The sequence below is a fragment of the Spermophilus citellus genome (genome assembly GCF_964194105.1).
Source record: "Spermophilus citellus genome assembly, chromosome: 13".
Classification (NCBI taxonomy): Eukaryota; Metazoa; Chordata; class Mammalia; order Rodentia; family Sciuridae; genus Spermophilus; species Spermophilus citellus.
Window position 1 is genome coordinate 7,707,842 of NC_138193.1, and position 19,941 is coordinate 7,727,782.

General features: G+C 38.3%; 1 protein-coding gene across 3 annotated transcripts; it reads left to right on the forward strand.

Moving 5' to 3' along the window:
• Positions 1-680: 680 nt before the first annotated feature.
• Positions 681-19,804, forward strand: LOC308632237 (ashwin). Of its 3 annotated transcripts, none has more exons than XM_081264139.1 (5): positions 681-838; positions 2,745-2,911; positions 5,779-6,154; positions 7,697-7,771; positions 19,497-19,804. In XM_081264139.1, exons 1-4 carry the CDS (start codon positions 740-742, stop codon positions 7,751-7,753), a joined length of 699 nt encoding a protein of 232 aa, XP_081120265.1. In that variant the 5' UTR covers positions 681-739; the 3' UTR covers positions 7,754-7,771; positions 19,497-19,804. The 3 variants fall into 3 exon arrangements, with proteins under 3 accessions (XP_081120265.1, XP_081120266.1, XP_081120264.1); XM_081264140.1 differs by lacking the exon at positions 19,497-19,804 and adding an exon at positions 9,704-16,828; XM_081264138.1 differs by lacking the exon at positions 19,497-19,804 and having other exon boundaries at positions 7,697-16,828.
• Positions 19,805-19,941: the final 137 nt, after the last annotated feature.

Here is a 19,941-nt window from a genome sequence, read left to right on the forward strand (position 1 = left end):
GCCACAACCCAGCCCGCAAATTATCCTTTCTGTGCCTCAGTTTCCTCGCCTGAAATTTTTTAAGAAAAGGCCATTTAGAAATACATGCCTCACAAGACTGTAGAGGATTTGGATAATCCATGTAAAATGCAACAGCAGGCACCTAGTAAACAAACGTTGGGTTGCCACTACCGGCGCTTCTCAGCGGGTTATTATTCTCAGCGCTGGTTAATTCAGATTATCAAACACTTGAGGGCTTATTAAATCCGAGGCGCTGGGGTTACAGGGAATCAATGAACTAGTATCCGGCATTATTGGACTAACATTGTTTAGAGGACTATTAAGAGACAAATGGCAAGAAGTTGAATTTTTAAAAAAAGGAAAAAAACAAAACTTCGGACGTGTTGTATGTGGGGCACGGTATATTTGCCCTCTCGGCCCGATTCCTTGAGAATCCCTTTAGCCTCGGCCACCGGACGTCACGGGAGGCGCAACCAATCGTGTCCGGCTCGGTGAACTTCGCTTCCCCCCAGCTTCCTGCAAGACTCGACGTGCCATTTGTTTCTCTGCCCGGTTTCCCGGGAGCTTCTGCCGGGAGGCGACAGGCCCCACACCCTACCTGTCAGCGTAGGTAGTGGCGGGCTCCCGACGCAGTCAGAGTGACGACCAGCGCAAGTCTCCGCCCCCTACACGTCACTTCCGGGACGCTTCTCTCGCGGAGCCTTGTGGGTAGCCGGCCAGGGGTCTCCTGGCGACGACGATGGCGGGGGATGTGGGCGGCCGCAGCGGCACGGACTCGGAGCTGCTGCTGCACCCGGAGCTATTATCCCAGGAGTTTCTCCTCCTTACCTTGGAGCAGGTCGGCCGCGCGGGGCGGAGGACGGGCGGGTGGGTGGGCCTGCCCGGGAGAGGCTCGCGGCTGAGCTTGCCCCAAGCAGCCCCGGTGACGGCGGGCCTTCCCGCAGCGGTCGCTCCTCCGGTGGGGTTTGGGCCACTCTCAGTGCACACAGACCAGACAGGTCTTCCCTCGCCCCCATCCGGGAAAAAAGACGGCTCTAGAGTATCAGGAGTTCCTAAGAAATAGAACTTATCTGCCAGGAGCCACAAAGGCTCGGAGGGAGGAGTCGCAGGTACCCCGCGGCCTGAGTGAAAGCGAAGAGAAGCGGAGGGTGAAATCTCGGAACTGGAAAGCATCCGAGAAATCGTTCCTTTGCACACCGTCTCATCTCGTTTCAGAAGGCTGAAATAGCCCCCAAGAGATGAAGTGGTTTATTTAAGGTCCCACTCTCTGTAAGCAGTACAGTTGGCAGGAGAATTCAAGACTCCCGGATCTCCCTGCAGTACTTGACTCCTTTTGGGCTGCTGTGGCTTCTGATAGGCGGAAAGAAAAAAATCTTAAAAAGTGACTCGATTTATTTAAAGTGAGGATTACTGAAAGTTTCCTTAGAGATTTATGTGGTTTTTTGTTGTTTTTCCACATGGATTTTCCTTAGTCTCCTAATTTTGTCTAGTTGCCTCAAGTTCTCCTGGTAAACACATTTTGGGGTGAAATGACCTTTTACCTGTGGTTTTCAAACTTCTAAGTACATCAGAATCATCCAAAGGTTTAATACACACATTGCTGAGCTCCATTCAGTCTCACTTTCATTAGGTTTGAGATGTGGCCTGAAATTTTGCATTCTTTCTTCCTTCCGGTCCAAGGACTGCACTTTGAGAATCATTGTCCATAGGCAGTGTTTCCCAAAGCCTATAAAGCCTCTGGACATGTTGTCCAAGAGAATCACCAGACTTTCCCCCACTTCTAAGCGAATGCAGAGTTAAAATTGCAGTAGGTCACTATACAAGGGAAAGAAGTAAAATTGTGCTTTTAATTTTTTTAAAAAAATAAGTTCATTATACCATATTGACTTGTTTTGTCAGGTTTTACAAAACAGATGTTTTCCAGCCTTTCTGAATTGAAGTTGAAGAACTAATTATCTTATTTTCATTCTCATTTTTCCTTCTTAAATCGACATTGTCTTCACAACTATTCCTTTGCTTATGCTGTAAGTTTTCCTTGATGTCAAGGACAAATTGAAAAGTGAGGGAGAATGAGATTATTTAGATAGGGATGGTTGAGCATTGACTGTAAGCTACTTGATATACGGCTACTGTCATCAGTGAAGGGAATGTAGTTTCCTTCTGCACTGCTATATTAAGTCTTCGTAGTTAACCTCAATTAAACAAGTACTATAGGGACTGAGTAACATGTGCTAGGCCCTGAGTTCAATCTTCAGAACAACAACAAAAACACTACAACAGAGAAATGTGAAAAATAACAGGGTGAGGGGCCTCCATCTCACCCATCTGAAGATCATAATAATAACATTCAGGTTAGTTTATTGACAAAAATGTGGAAATCATTAGCTTTCTTTTATCTGTTTCCCCCAGGAAGTTCCTCATTTTCAGTCCCTTTTATAGATTAAGATGATGTTCTGGAAATGATCTTGATGCCTGGAGTTTGGGCTGGAGTTGTGGGCAGCAGTCCATGTCACACTGTGGACATGTGACCATTGTTTTTCAGATAAGGCTGAACCTAATATTTCCAGGGCTTAACCTATCAATAGTATCACCTCTAGAAGAAACTTATGGGACTTTGCAGTTAGTATGTCATTCTGAAAATGGTTTTGTAATTTGTTATTTAAGAAATAATGTTTTGCCATATTAGTAAGTTACTTATTAAAATGAAAGATGTTTTGAAATTACTTTTGTTTCCTTTTCCACAGAAGAACATAACTGTTGAAAATGACATAAGAGTAAACAAAGACAATCTTACTGATCTTTATGTTCAGCATGCCATACCGTTGCCTCAGAGGGAATTGCCAAAGAATAGATGGGGGAAAATGATGGAAAAGAAAAGAGAACAACATGAGATAAAAAATGAGACAAAAAGGTACTTTTTTAGTGGTTCTGGTTTTCGCTTTATCTTATATACCTAAACAATTTTGGTTTTACCTCAGGTAAACTTGAAGTTTTTTAAAAAAATCTATTTCATAGATAAATAAATATTGAATAACAACAATTCATTGAACACCAGGCACTGTGCTTTGTAGCAGTGAGTAAAACATAAAATTCCCTACCCACATATCAATTGGGAGAAACATAATAATAAAAGTTTAGTGTGTGGTATGTTACATAGTGACACATCCTAAGGAGAAAGGTAAAACAGGAAGAGGAATTGTAATTTTTGGCAAAGTGGCCAGGAGCAACCTTACTGAGAAATGACATTTCAGTAGGAAGTATGGAGCAAGCTAGCATTCCAGCAGAATATAAGACCCTGCATTGAAAATGTGTCCAGGAGCAGTAAAGTGTCCATCAGCCTGGAGCAGAGAGAGTAGGAGGCAAGAGATGTATTAGTGACGACGGGGAAGATTGTCAAATCATGGAAAACTTATAAGACTTGACTTTACTCAGAGATGAGAAACCACTATAGGATTTTGAGCCAGTGACAGGGATAACCCTATCAGATGACATTTTAACCAGACCACTCTGGCTGCTATACTGTGAAGTGATTTAAGATGGAGCAGTTATAGGGGTAGAAGTTGCCAAATCAATTAGGAATCTGCACTGTAATTTTAACAATGGCAGTAGCTTTAACTAAGATAGTGATTGGGTAGGCTAGGATCTGAATGTATTTAGGAGGTAGAACCAACAGGATTTCTAAATTTTGAGCAAAAAAGGCCAGTCAAGTAATATCCTAAGGTCTTTGAACAATGTAGAAGCAAAGAGTGCCATCTCATTTCTGGTACATTGTTTAAGGTTTTTAAATTTCAGGAAAAAAAAATTATGAAATTCACAAGCCAATGACTTTCCCCCTTTTAAAGAAAATTACATTTGAGTGACCAACATCAGTGGCTACTTAATGTGAACAAAGTGTTCTAAGATCCCCAAATGATCTTCCCCTGTGACTGTGTTATCACCAGTGGGTGTTATTGTTATATTATTGTCATGGGTGATGCAGTGGGAGATGACAGAGTAGGAGGGCTGGGGTAAGAAGGAATATGTAGCTCTGAGTTGATTAGTGGTTTTAATCTGATTGCCAAGAAAAACTCATGATTGAGATTATTCCCCAAGCATGAGAATACTTGAAGGACACATATGCTCATAGTCATTTTGAAAAATAACTGCATGTAAGGACTTGGGGTGTAGCTCAGTGGCCTGACTCAATGTGCAACTCAATGTGCAAGGCCTTGAGTTCAATCTCCTCTACCTAATTGTAAATAAATACATAAATAAATGTACATACAGTCTCAACTTTGATCAGGAACTAGTTCAGATTAAGCATCATGTTAGCTTGATGATTACATTAAGTACAAGTTGCACTAGTGTTAGCTTCTGCCAGCTATGGGTTACATGGCATATACCTTTTAATTTGCTTTTTTCTTTTTTTACTTGATATTGAGACAGTATTTTCTGCTTCATCAGCTCTTACAGGCACATTGTCCTAGTAAACATTGGTTACACTTCCCTTCAAAGCAACACATGATAATCCTGCAGTGTCATTTTGGAAATGATCTTTGGCTCTATCTTAAAATTTATAGTCATTCTTGACTCAGCAAGCATTGAAATTGGAAAGCTCTAAGAGATCTTGCAATGTCAAGCAGCATACATGTGGCCCTTGACAGAGATACAGAGAAGTACTATGGCATCCTAAGGTCACGCACAGCTAGAACTAGCTCCCTGGTGCCAAGCTTCTCCAACTTCAGTGTGCCCCTTGAATCTTAGATTGAATGCCCCAATGCTGATGAATCCTGCTCTCCCTCTCTTTCTTTTCTATAATGGCATTGAGCAAACACTGAACTTATTTTTTCATCATCTACAAAATGAAACTAAATGGTGACCTAAGGATTGGTGAGTGGCCATTTACCTAGAAATCTCATTAAAATACTGATTTTAAGACCTATTCAGTAGTTCAGTGTGAGTCCCTGGATTCTGTGTTTCTTATAAGCTCCCAAGATGGCACTCATGTTGTTGATCCTTGGATAGCACTTTGGGGAAGTTAAAGAGTTTTGCTGGTAACTCACTGCTCAATTTCGTTTAACATATTTAAGGTTTTTTTGTTTTTTAAATAAATCTGCTATATAATGCGAGTTAAATAAGTGCATTTACCTTTACTATTAAAATGTAAATTAGAGGGCTGGGGTTGTGGCTCAGCAGTAGAGCACTTGCCTAGCATGTGTGAGGCCCTGGGTTTGATTCTCAGCACCACATAAAATAAAATAAAGGTCTAAAATGTTTAATAAAATAAAATATAAATTAGATTTTGAAAAGCAAAACATGAAGACTCTTGCCAAAGCTTATGATTAAAGTTGTACAAATATTACTATGGCCCTACAGGCTTAGTAACAGGAATAAGAATGTTCTTCATTGTTTGTGGGGTGCCATTGTGGTAGTCTTCATATAGCTTTTGAAGTAATAGCATTGCAGTTATGTGGTCAATATAACTTTGTCAGTAATTTGTTTGTAAATTCTGTTTTAAGGGCTAGTGTTAGATGTTTAATTGTTGTTTTAAAAATAGCTGCATCTTTTGTATTTGTTAAATCTAACTGAATTTCTTGAAATTCTTAATGCTTTAAAACAGAGCACTATAAAATTATTTTTTAGAGTGAATACAAAATTTCATTTCCAGTAGTTCCACATACATTTATCTTATCAGTAGTCTTGTTGGTTATTTATTTATTTATTTTTAACTTTGAATTCCAGTGAACTGGTTTGCCATCCCACATAGTATTTTTCAAAAGCGCTTCTCTTTGATTTCAGGAGTAGCACTGTAGATGGGTTAAGGAAAAGGCCTCTCATTGTATTTGATGGAAGCTCAACAAGTACAAGCATAAAAGTAAGAAAGACAGAGAATGGAGACAATGATCGACTCAAGCCTCCGCCTCAGGCAAGCTTTGCCAGTCATGCCTTTCGAAAATTATCAAATTCCTCTTCAAGTGTTTCACCCCTAATTTTGTCTTCCAATTTGCCTATGAACGATAAATCGGAACACAATAATAATGACACTAAACAGAACCATGACTTAATGCATAGAAACAGTCCTTCAGGCACTATGAAGTCACCACCTTTGTCCCCTGTTGGAACTACTCCTGTGAAGTTAAAGCGAGCTGCTCCTAAAGAAGAAACAGAGGCTGCAGTAAGTATGGGGTGGTTTCTGTGTCAGTAAGGGGTGTGACCAAAGCCTGAGCAGTTCCTTTATAGCCTGACTAGCCCACTGATGCTGCTTGATCCTCTTGAACCCTTTATCTCCTGTCGAATTTTCCTATCTCATCACTTATATGTTGGAACCCGGGAGTTTTAAAATCCATTGTTATTTTTTAAAGTTATTATTATATGCCTTATTTTTAAATCTAGTATTTTTAAAGGTTCCTTCAATTTATTTGTTTAAAAGGTATATATGGAGAGCATTAGGCACTTTTTGTAGGTTTTTCTCATCAGTTTTTTCACTGTCTTGGAACTAAAAGGAGAGAGTACTCCTTTATTAGTAAAGCTCAGAATGCTAAGTAATTTATTTGTTAAATAGCATTTGGACCCTGACCTCAGGTCTGTTTGTACTTACCTTGAAATCACACAAGAATCTCTTTATTTCTAATGGTTTTCCCTACCCCTCAAGTGTATCTAACTTTGGACAGTTAGGAAGTGTGGGAGAATCTGTCATGTGTGCTCTCATTGTCTTTCCTTAGACTCCTCAGAAAAGTGATTTTATCTTTAAACACCTAGCAGTTTTATAGCTATTATTCCTGTGGTATACTTTGGCTTTATTATCATCTTCTAATGTCAGAGGGATTGAAACTCAAGAATAGTTTAGACATTCTGAAATATAGACCCTGGAAAAAGAAAGTTACTTAACCAGCATTTACTTATTCATTGAATCTTATCAGCAATCCCGTGAAGTAAGCACTGTTGTTATCCCCTTTTCACAGTCAAGGATACAGAAGTTTAGAGAATTTAAATAAACTTGTCCAGGGTTCCAGAGTTAGAAAGTGGGCAAACTGCAATTTGACCCCAGGTCTGCTTGATCCCAAGGCCCACGCTTAGGACACCAAGCTGCTTCCTTACTTATTTACCCACATTTGTGGGAGAGGAGGAGGGTGTGGGGTGAGAATTGGAAGAGTAAATCCTGCAGTAAGGAGTGAGCCTTGAGGATTTTTTTTTCCCCAGGCTCTTATCCAAAGGAATTTTCTTCTTTCAGAGGTATGAGATAGCTTTAAATGATAAATGTTTTCTTGAATTATTCATGTTTCCCACTGCTTTTGAACTCTGAAGTTGGGGAGGACATTGGCTAGGCAAGGAGGAAGTGGGTCTGGACTAGCTGTCAGTGGTTCTCAGCTCTGCCTTATTGGGATCGCCTAAGGAGCTACCAAAAAAACGAAAGAAGTGAGAGCCTCATCTCTACCTTTATGGATTCATTGGTTTTGTGATAAGGATCATACTTAGGCATATTTTTAAGTGCTCTTGGTTATTCTGATGTGCAAACATTGGAAAACCATAGTCTTGGAGACCTATTTTTTCCTAATGTCTTTTTTTTTTTTTTCCTAATGTCTTGAGCTACATTCCCACCAGATGGCAGCAGCGACTTTCCATTAGTACCTTAATAACCCTTGGTACTTTCGTGTTTCTTTAGCTGTTCTGAGACATTTCTGTAGGTATCAATTGGTTTCTGTTCATGTCTTTTTAGAATAACCTGAAGCCCCCAGAAACGAAGAGGAAGATACAACATGTTACATGGCCGTGAAGGGAAGTTTCCAAAAATGTAAATATAACTGTAATTGTAGTTTTTCAAACAAGTTCACATATATTGACACTATTTACAAAAATCCTGATTATTATGGAATTTTCCTAAGAGGTTCAAAACAGGTTAAAAAAAATAGTCATTCTTTCTCACCTTCTATCCCTTCCTTCCTTTTTAAAATTTGTCTTTCATATCCTGATTATGAAAGAATTTCTTTTTTAAAATAATGGCTTAATATGTGTCATTTATGTTGACCCTGGTCAGATTATTAGCTGCAAATCTGGCACAAAGCATCTAATGACTTTTAAAAATTGTTCTCATTAGTCTCTTTAAGAGTCTTTGGGGACATTTGAGGATTTTTTTTTAATTCATATATTGATTTATCATTTTTATTAATTTCTTTTCCCAAGCTGAAGCATATAACAATTCATTACAGTATTTTAGTAAATATTACCACACTTGTCCTCAAGGATTCACTAAGAAAAGAAACTTGGTAGTACTGTTGGAAACTATTTCATATATACAAATAAAATAGCTGTTCTTCAGTTGTTACATTGCTTCTTCCCATAAAAAACAAAAGGGAAGTCAGTACTTGCTATTGCTTCTTCCCTTGAAGCATAATAGAATTGATTGATTATTAAGCTGACTGGTCGGTCCATCCCTTAGAATGTTCTTGTCATGCAACAGTCCTGCCTACTCTTTTCATAATTAGTCAGTGATCTCTGTGAGTTCAGCCATTACTTCCTCCTGGGAGCTTAATCTTTTTAAAATTAAGTTCATTTAAAAATCTGTAGGCTGAATAATCATGTTAGAGGTGGTACTTGATGGGAAAATGTTTAGAGAATAGGGAGGGGCATAAAATTCTAGAACTTAGGAGAGTCCAGAAAGTATGGCAGTAAGCGGGGGGAAAAAAAATCAGTGTGCTCTGGAGTAGGCAGTGTAGGGGCTATTGACTGCAGAATTCACTGTAGAGTGCAGCCCAGGAAAAATGGGCTCGTAGCTGGATGGGCTGCATGTAGTATAATATGGCTATCCCATGCAGAATCATCTACAAGTTTCTTTTGTTGTTGTTTTTTGTTTTTAATTTTTGTTTGAGTAGTATCACTCCAATTGTGTAATGGAAGTCAGTGAGAAAATAGGTTTATGTCATGTTCATGGATTCAAGTGTCTACTTTTTTGCTATATATTTCTAACCAAGAGCAAAGGTTACTTTGCACTTTTTTTCCTTGTATGATTGATCTTCAAATTGGGGTTTACCTTTTTCAATATGCTTTTAGAGGAGCCTCATTTCTCTTGATTTGTTAAACCAAGCATTTTAGTTCAGCTATTAAATAGCCTTACAAAAAAACTAATTCAGCCTTGCAGGTAAGTACTGTACTAAGACTTTAATTCTATAGTTTTAACCATTCTGCCTTTACTCCAGACTGCAAATCTGTACGTGTAAGACAAAATTGATATGTACTAAGTGTGGCATAAATTGTTGATGTTACAGTAAATTTTTAAATATATTATTATCTGCAGGGCTGATATATACATATACATACATATATATATTATTGGGAACTGTGATCCTATGCGTAAATATATATTAAGGGAGATTTAAAGTACAGATTTTAGGGTAGAATGACAAATTATATTTTCTATTCAGTTGTCCCCTCTGCCTCCACCTGTATTTCTCTCTTAGTTAAGAGAGTTAGCCATTTGACGATTTTAAGTCAGTGGGAACTTTTTTTTTAGTTACTCAGTGAAATTAATTTTTAATTTGTATATTTAACTTACAGAGTAGGTTGGTAATAACAGCTGAACTGTGTAACATTGTTGCTTCAAATTGAAGTTTATATTATGAACATTCAGAATCAGTGCTCATATAGCAGCATATTATTGAGCTATTTTGAGTTTGAAAGGTGAAGTGCTAAACCATGCCCTGTGTATTACATACTCCCACCATCTTAGAGCGCTGTGCCATCTGAAGGTATATGGATAGAGCTTGTCTCAAAATGACTTTCTCCACATAACAAAGCTTGCCGAATGCTGGGAATCAGGAGCCAGCAGCACTGGGAGTCTAATTTTGAAGTGATGTTTTGGTTTGCTTAACAGTTTAGGAGGACTTGATTTGAATGGTGTACAACTTTAGAATAATTTTTACTTGCTATGGTGGGTTGATAGTGTTGCTTTTGATTCTGTATTCCAACAAAGCCAGATTTTATTGTTGGGTTAGGCAAACTAATGGCATTGGAGTCAATGGGTGCCTTGTGAGGTATGGCAAGAGGCACCACTTCTGCCATCAGCAGGTGGCCTTGCTGTTTTTTTCCCCCTCTCTCATTTTGTTCCCTGTTTTCTTCTTCTCTTCTGTCCCAAATGGTTTCTTTCTTCCATTCATGTCCTTTCTGAGATCCTAAGCTTTAGGCTTATTTTGCAAGTCATATTGCTTAGCCCTACCTGTTCACTAAGGGGCAAAGATAGGCTGACCCCAGTCCTTTTGCACAGGGATCATAGACTGCATGTGAATTCTGCAGTCTCGAGACCCTGCAGCTCCAGGGCACTAACTTGCTTCCTAGTGGCTGTAAAGGCACTACAGTTTTCCAAACTAGCCTTATTAATCTAGACAGCTACCAGGCGCCTTGGAAAGTTGGTTTGCTACTACTACTATGAGGCTATATTTGCTAGTGTTAAAATTCTTCAGAATTGAAATTTTTATTTGAAATAATATTTTGATTGACTTAAGTTTTGAGAGACAATTCTAAAACTGATCTAGAGACTCATTCAATAGCAATGACTTTTAAAAAACTTACATTAAGTAAAACTGCCAGTAGAGTAAATCATATATGTATGTAAGAGCTTCCTCTATTTACTACTGTGGAACTTCAGTAATTTTTAGAGGCTACCAAATGGTCAAAATGTTTTTAAGTGTGCTCTTTTATTAAATGCTTGTGCAAGTTTTGTAATTCAGTACAGAAAAGTTTGACCTTGTTATGTACATTTTTGTATGTAAAAAGTCTTTTAAGTAGCCTTATTATTTAAATAAACTGAGTAAAACTATCTTGAGTAGATCTGTCATTCATAAAAAATAAAATGAAAAAATAATGACTCATCTTCATTGAGTAAACTAAATGGAAAGTGTTGTTTTTTTTATTGTATAACCTTCTCTAAGTGGAAGCTTAGAGTAGTCAGGTTTTGGGGGATATCATGGTGCTGTAGAGACTGATGTGTTGATTGCCACTATGCCCTGAAAGAGAAAGACAGAAGTCCCCAAACCTTCCCATGTAATAAGTTTTCCTGTCAAAATGGGGCAAACCAGAGATTCAAGTAAGAGAGATTGTGTTGTGGTGACCTAAAAAATGAAAACCACTGACTATTAAACTGGTATCAGTGTTGTTACATATGAAGACTAAAGCTCTAAAGAAACTTGGAAAAATCTCAGGTAATTTTCTGTTTTGGGTCTTAAAAAGTAGATCTTTCATTCTTTTGTATGGACTGAAGAAACAAAATCCATTTATTATTATTAAGTGCAGTTTACTAACTGAAGTGCTATACTCTTATAATTTTTAATAATTTGATTATCTTTTAGTAGAATAAAAAATAAAAATGTGAATTGCCTACATATTTTAAGTGCCTACTGTTCAAGATATTAGCAGTGAACAAGGCAGATTTAAGTTTCTGCTCTCATGGAGAAAGCAAACAAGTGAACAGTGAAATAATGGATAATTGTAATGATGGAAAGAAAATAATAAAACAGGGCCATGAAATGGCGAGGGTTAAGGAAGGTAGGGTGAGGAGCTGCTGTAAATATTGTGGTTAGAAAAGGTTTCTTGGAGGAGAAGACACATTAAGGGGAGAATGGCTGAGGGACAGCTATGGAAACTTTCAGGAAAAGCATCCTTCACGTGGTCAGTTTTAGATGGTTGCATATCCTGCTTTGTTCCATTCCTCCTTTCAAAGGTGGAGTCTATTTCCTACCACTTGTGTATGGACAGGCCATAACTTTCTTTGGTCAAATGAGTACTCATACTTTCACATTTGGACCCCTGCTGCAACTAGGTGAAAAAGCCCGGGCTTGCCCAACTAGAAATATGTGGCCCAGCCAACAGCCAGCACTAACCACCAGACATGTGAGCACTAGTCACCAGTCTCCAGTCTAGCTGCAAGTTGACTGGCGCCTCACTGTCCAGGTGAGATCAGCCTCTGATGATTCACGGAGTCAGGGGTAAGTCAAACGAAGATCAAGCCAGTTAAGTGTCGAGGGTAATTTGCTGCTCAGTGGGTAGGTGACAGATACCAGACCAGACAAGATGTGGAAGCCCTGAATAGATTTTTCGAAACAAAGACTGGTGTGGCCCAAGTCAGTGAAAACAGGGAAGGATGGTATTAACTGAAGTTGGAGAAGTCAGGTGGAAGCCACGTTATGTAGACACTTACATGGCCATCCATGGTGAGTACTTTGAATTTAAGTCTAAGAGCAATTGGCAGCTGTTAACGGCTCAGATTTAACTAAACTATTCAGTTTCATTTTTAAAAAGTAAGTCTAATGAGCCTAATAAGCAAATAAAAATCTTTTTTTCCTCCTATGAAGTTTTTTTTTTTTTTTTTTGGTCTTTGTGGTAGTTTGAACTAAAATATTGATATTTGTTTGACTCATAGTTAAACCTTTAAGAAACTGAAAAATATCTACCAGTTATAGAAGACAATATTTTTTAAAAATATAAAAACACTACACCTATAACTTCTATTATGTCCATACTGCCTTGCTTTATAATTCTTTAACTTTTTTAATAATAAACTTCCTAGGAGTTTTTCTATATCTCAAACCCAGTTTTTATATTAACATAGTATGGATTATTTGTCAAAAGGAATTAAAATCAACTAAACTCTATACTTTGTTCAAATTTCCTTAGTTTTTACCTAGTATCCAATTTCTGTTCAGGATTCTCCCCATAATACCACTTAGTCATCAAGTACCCTTAGACTCCTCTTGGCTGTGACAATTCCTCAGACTTTTGTTGCTTTTGTTGACCTTGACAGTTTTGAGGAATACTGGTCAGGTAGTTTCTCATGTCCCTCAACTGGGATTTGTCTATGTTCTTCTAATGATTAAATTGGGGCTGTGGGTTTGGGGTGAAGACACGGAGGTGAAGTGCTGTTTTCATCACATTATTTTGAGGCTACATACCAGAAGCATAATGTTTTAAAGTTTAAGTAGTGTTCATCAGGTTTCTCCACTAAGACTTTCCTGTTCTCCTTTTTCTTATTGTGCTCTTTGAGAGGACCTCACTTAAGGAGTAGGGAGTTAAGCTGTACTTTGTTCCAGTATCAAGTATATTTGATTATGTATGGACTCATGGAAACTAACTTTATACATTTGTTTATTTAATGCTTTTTTCCCCCCTCAAATTGTTGTAGCATTTGCCATTAAAAGCTCTTTCAAGTTAGCTCCTGCTCCCTTTGCCTCAATGTTTTCTTTTGAGCACATCCTTACTTTTTGGCACTGTAGAGTGTAGTAGGTTCATTTTGTTTACTTTTTGCCCAAGTCTTAGGATCAGCCACTTCTCTAAGGAGACTTGGTTCATCTTTGGTTAAAAACCAAGTTCTGGGCACTAGATGTTCTCATTGCTATTGGGGTACCATTGCTTCTAGGCTTTCTCAACTGACAGCAACAGTTGGCCCTGTTACTTTGGGGCTTGTGGCAGAGCAGCACATCTTGGCAAGAGTATGTGGTGAAACTGCTTACCTCATAGAGGAAGCAAAGAGACTAGTGTTCCACAGTCCCCTTTGAAGGCATGCCTCCAGTGACCTAGAATCTCCTACTAGGCATCTCTTTAAGGTTCCACCATCTCTTAATAGCGCCTTGCTGGGGGTCAAAACCTTTAATACATGGGCTTTTTGGGAACAGTCCAGATTTAAACTCTAGCCCTGTCTGGCTGTAGTAAGTCAAATATAAGTTCATATTGATGTCTGGGTCTCCCACTCCAACAGTGAGGAAGATGACTCTCACCAACCACCATCCATTGACTTAACTGTTCAATTCCAGTATACATTTTAGCAGCTAAAAAGTTGCTAGCCTAAAATAGTTGAGAAAATTTTATCAGTTAGATCATTAATTATATATAATTCCTTTTGCTTCCAGTCTCAGATATATCTCTCATTTCCAGGGTTAAAAAGTTATATTATTTAAAAGAGAGTTTTGCAGTTTTAACATTTTAATTAAAAAGACAAATCTAAATTAACTTTTCTCCAGTTTCTTAAAAAAATTCCTGGACAAACATCCATTCAACAATAATGTCTTCTCTGTTCAGGCTCTAGATAAGGTGTTTCAGTAAATAAGACAGGGTCCCTGTTCTCAAGGACCATGTTTTTATCAGTTCCAATTGATTTCAGTCCAAACAATCATTTGAGAAGAAATCCAAAGAACATTTAATAATTAAAATCTCAGCAGTCTCTGCAATATGAAATAATGTTTTAGTTATATTTTTAAATATATTTTGTATGTGTTCTTTAATTCCTTAAAGCCTGGAGAAACCAACCAAAAACAAAACTAATGGATTTTTCTTTTAGAAGATTCCTGTAACCTGGGAGATAATTTTATTCATATGTGTCTAGTTGTTTAAATGCTTTTACAGACTATGGCCTATAGATGTCAGGAATGAAGTCACTTTTTTTTTGTTTGTTTATTTTGTAAATTCCATTATTATCTAGTATTTTTTAAACTAAAAGTTTGGTTTCATAGTTTATGCACATTTAGGAATGTACATTATCTGGACATTTCCTTCTCAGTGTTTAAGAAGATTGCATGTGTATTCGGAGATAGAATTTGCATCATAATGATCTTTGTAGAAAATAATTCATGTTTTAGAGCACAGTGACTAGGAATCAAACCTGGTTTCTAACATGTTGGCCTCTCTGCAGCTGAGTAAGCTTTATTCTTTTTGGGGCTTCATTTCCTCCTTTGTCAAGCAGTTGGGTTTCACTCTGTTTCTTATTTCTTTCTTATAGGATTTACCTTATGCTTATCCCTAAGACCCTTAAGTTTGTCATTTAATAGCCAAGCAAACAATGAAAAGTGTCCTCAAGTCTGAATGAGCGTCACTAGAGATAATGGAGGATTACACATTTTGCATATTTTAAATTTGTAAAGCAATGTGATTAATTGATATATCAGTTAATACCATTTTTAAATATTTTTTAGTTGTAATTGGACACAATATCTTTATTTTATTGATTGATTGATTTTTATGTGGTGCTCAGGATTGAACCCAGCGCCTTGCATGTGCTAGGCGAGCACTCCACTGCTGAGCCCACAACCCCAACCCAGTTAATGCCATTTTTATTCTGCTTTGGTATAGTTAATTAAAAAATTTTTTTTTTTTTCCAAGGGAGTTAGGGAATTTTTCTGGGCCTATTTCTCAAGGGCAGCCCTATGCTGACATTTTGAATTGGGTCTAGCTATGGCAAGTCAATGATGTGTTCAGCATATAGCCTGGGCTCCGTCTGTGTGATGACAGGGATTTCGGTGCTATCTTTAAGATTATGCTCTACTAATAACATTGAGTTCTTTTGCAGAGGTGAAGCTTTCACTATGGGACAGTGTTGAGAGATTAGTAACTAGTGTAGTTCCAGGGCACATGACAACACAGCAGACACATGTACTGAGCTTCTTTCCATGGTCACAGTCCATGTGGAGTGATGGTTAAAGTGTTTCTTCAGCTTTTCAATGACTGGATTCTCACAGTTTTGGTTGAAGTTAGACTAGCTCTTAAGAACTTTACAGTATCTAACTTTAAGTATATAACTTATTGTATAATATCGTTTAGATTTAAATTATAGTTTAAGAAGCTGAGATTGAGAAAAATCAATGTAAATCTTAAAATTGTAGAATGTGTAACAGGAAGTAACTAGTACAATGTTTATAGTTAAGTTTTTCATATGTTAAACAGAGTAAAAGCCTTGCTCTGACTTCTTAAATGTAAGGATCAATTATACTAGAAAAAAAATATGTATATATTTAAATCTTAAAAGCACCAAAGATCTTATAGGCAAAACCTAAGAGAAAGCCAGAACACAAGAGTAGGCCATTTTCTTTGATTCTTTGTCCAAACTATAAGGGAGAGAGAAATGAAAGTCCAGCCCTCCAAGACAGAACCTGCTAGGTATGACTTCAAAGGACAGTACCACATAGGATGAGTGAATTAGAACAAAACCTATGAGGGAGGGATGAAAAGAAAGTGGAAGAAGAAAAAACAAGAAAGTAGCAAGAGAATAAAAAAGGAAAGCAGAAAGATGAGGTGGGATGAAAGCAGGCTATCATAGAATCTGAGCCAAAAATTTCCATCACTAAGAATGGTAAGTGTCTCAGGAAGAGTCTTGGGAGTAGTTCCAGTCCCCTCATCAGTCTAAGACGCTAGCACAGGCAATAAAAAATCACCACTACAGGAAGACATCCTCATTCTAAGTCTCAGTAGACACCCATGGAGAATCTTAAGAAGGCAGAGATTAGCTGGCTATGGTGGCATACACCTGTAATCAGCTACACAGGAGGCCGAGGCAGGAGGATTGCAAGTTTGAAGCCAGCCTGGGCAACTTAGCAAGACTGTCTCAAAATAAAATTTAACAGGGGTGGTGATGTAGTTTAGTGGTGGAGCACTTATATAAATAAGGCCCTGGGTTCCATTCTTAGTCCCATGGGATGGGGGAGGTGAGGTGAGGGGGAAGGCAATGATTAACACAATTCAAAATTAAGCATGCAAGGAGGCAATGTACCCAGTGTGACCTGCTGCAGAAACATGCAGTAGAGACATACTCATGAAGTTTTCATATATGGGAGAGTAATCAAGAGAAGATCAAGGAAGATCAAACATGTTTGCTCGCTGTGTATAGAGGAAAAAAAGGTAAGCTTTAAAATGACTGCCCAGTACAGGAAACTATAAAAAAGCACAACATACATATTTTGATTTATTTTATTGGGGTATAAGTTAAAAAATTAACTTATACAGCTTGGTGAAAATACATATGTTTGATGTATTCACACACCCCCAGTACATAAATGAAAAGGCATGGCTGTATGGCAATACAATTTTTTTTTTTTTTTTTAAAGAAAACAGGTAGTGGGCAGGATTTAGCTCATAAAGACCCCTGAAAGGGTCCAAAAGATTGTGCATAAACTGTGCTGCACCTAAGAAGCAACCAGAGTGGGATGCAGAGTGGACTTGAAAGCACCTTTGATTCTCACATGGATCCATCAGCAAAGGCAGAAGTCTTACTGACTCAAAGTGCTTAATAAGTAGAACCTCTCACCAAACACTGGCCAAACATTAACATATGTATTAAAAGAACTAATCCTTTAGTTCTATGTTTAAAGAATTGGAGGTGTGATAATTACCAAACAAAATAACAAAGTACAAAAAAGAATCAAATAGGATTCTGGAATTGAAAAGTACACCAATTGAAATGAAAAATGCACTAGTCGTGCTCAAGAGTAGATATGAATTGGGAGAAGGAAAAAAAAAATGTGAAGTTAGACAACAGATGATGAAATCTAACAGAGAAGAAAGAACAAAGACTAGTGAACAGAACCTCAGAGAAATGTGATACAACATTAAACATACCAACATAGGCATAATGGAACTGCCAGGAGAGAAAAATGGACGAGAAAAAATATTTTTAAGAATTTCATGGCTGAAAACATTCTCAAATTTGATGAAAAATATTAAACTTAAAGGAGCATTAAGTGCAGAGACACTGGGTCACAATTACTTTTAAAATGCTGAAATAAAGAGCAAATTCTGATAGGCTGTAAAGCAATACAGTTTGTAAAGTTTTTTTTTTTTTTTTTTTTTAATTATAGAACATATGCCAGAAAAAGTGCACAAAATGGGCAAAACTGAACTATGGTGACAGAAGTGAGACTAGTAGTTACCTTTTTGGAAGGAACACAAAGGAACCTTCTGAAATGTTAGAAATGTTCTGTTATAGGTTGGCAACCCATAATTAAAGTTTAGGATGGTCTTTCATTTTGCCACATTTCCCACAACTATCAAAGAGTTATCAACCCCTACTTAATTGGGCCAGCAAATCTGTATTGCTTTTGACAATCCCCTTAGGCAGATTTCTCAGAGCTTGGTACCAAATATCAGTCTCCTCAGGCAGAGCTGCTGAGCTAAGCTAGGTGTGGTGGTGCACACCTACAATCCTAGGCTCAGGAGGCTGAGACCAAGGATTGCAAGTTTGAAACCAGCCTCAGCAGAGCCTACCTCTTTATCACACCCCAACCCCCACCCCGTTCCCTTCCACCCTGGGCTTTGCAGTAATGTCCCTTCTCAGTGAGTAGATTGATAGCTTTGGTCTTTCAGATTGCCCCTTCCAATATGGAACCTCTATTATGAACAGAATGGACCAGGGCGTTTCGAATCCCAGGATTCTCAGCCTGTCTCTCCTGGGGCAGAGGGAGCCATTACCTTCTTGGCTGCACTCACACAGAGCTGGTCACATGAGGCTGGGGAGTGGGAATGGGTTAGGGCCAGGTGTGGCCCCAATGCTGTGGACTGTCACTGCTTGCTAAGAGTAGAAGATTTCTCTGAATTCATGTTTCTCTATCAGTTGTATGCCTTTAGGGAAACTTTCAGAGAAGTGATGGGTTTTTATGTCTATCATTTCACAGCAGGAAGAGGGTCACCTGAGCTCTGCACGTCACCAATCCTAAAGTCCCACCCAATAAGTATGTTCGCTTGGCAGGGCTGTTTGGAGTCTGGCCTATAACCAGAAATTTGTAGGAGGTTCAGAGAACTTGGGGCTCTTTTTTTCCCAGGACTTTTCTTTCATACTCCAGGAGCTCTTTATCCCAAACTCTGGCCTCTGATTCCTCAAGCCTGTGAGGCTAAAGATTTGCTAACAGAGTTTTAGCTGTTTCACTGGGACCTGCTATAGCCATAAAAACAGGACCATTCTCTTATTCTAAGATTTCGCTTCCCTTCAATGTCTGCCTGCTTTGGATCAAACTCCAGTGTTCCAAAATATTTAAAAATATTTTTGTTCAAAATGATTATTTGATGATTAGTCCGGTTGAAACTTTTTACTCAAAATGGAACTCCCTTAATTTTGGATCAGGTAAGATGGTGAGGAGTGGGTAAGGTGCTCTGTAATGAAATCTGGAGTGCTTTTACTTTTATATTATGAGGTAGAAAATGACATTACAATTGATGAGGGATGGAGTTATCTATGTGTGTGTGTGTGTGGGGGGAGGCGCTGGGGAGATTGAACCCAGGAATATTCTACCACTAAGCTATGATAGGGCCTGGCTAAGTTGCTAAGGCTGGCCTCAAATTTGCAATTCTCTAGTCTCAGTCTCCCAATTTGTTAGGATTCTGTAATCTCAGCATGGTGTACCACCATGCCCAGCTTAGAGTTATTCTTTTAAAGCAAAAACTTCAAGTCAACTGTAAATCCAGAAGACCCATTTCACAGCTTAGCAAGTATTTCTAACAATACTGCCACCCCCTGGATTTTTCTGTTGCACAGCTTATCATTTTATCACATTGCATTATCTTAGAAAACTAAAGGATGAAAGGTCACTAATGCTACCATTCCAAAGCTAAATGTGCAATGCTGTATGCCATAAAGTGACTCAATGCTTCCCAAATGTGTACTGTGCTATCAAAGTTTATTTTACACATTACCGACGAACAAAGAGCTCAGAGGGTTATTTTTACAACACTGGCTCCGTCTTTGTCTCTGTCTTCTGTCTTTTGTATCTTTTCAGAAATGCTGAAGGTTCCCAGAATGCCCAGGACATTGAGAACATGAAGATGAATAAGATGTTGTCTCCGGCCTCAAGTTGCTTGTGTCCTTTTGTGTTCCTGCACTTTGTGGTGGAGAAGGCAGGTTTAGGACAATGAAACAAAGCAGAGCTCTCCCAGTAGAAGTAACCCTAAAATTGACTTGACTGTCATTAGCCTCCTATTCCACTCGTCCAGAGCATATGTTACTGCATCAAAGGGCAAGCATTATATTCCAAGAAAAAGAGTGCTTGCGACTGTAAGGGAAAATATGGTGCCGATTGAAGGCTTCTTCTAAATAGATGGTATGATGTCATTTCAGATAGCACTGGCCCAGCCCATTAGAAGCTGAGCTTCATACAGTGATCACTGGACCATGGGATAAAGTGTAACTTAGACCCAGAAACTCAGAATTTAATCATTTCACAC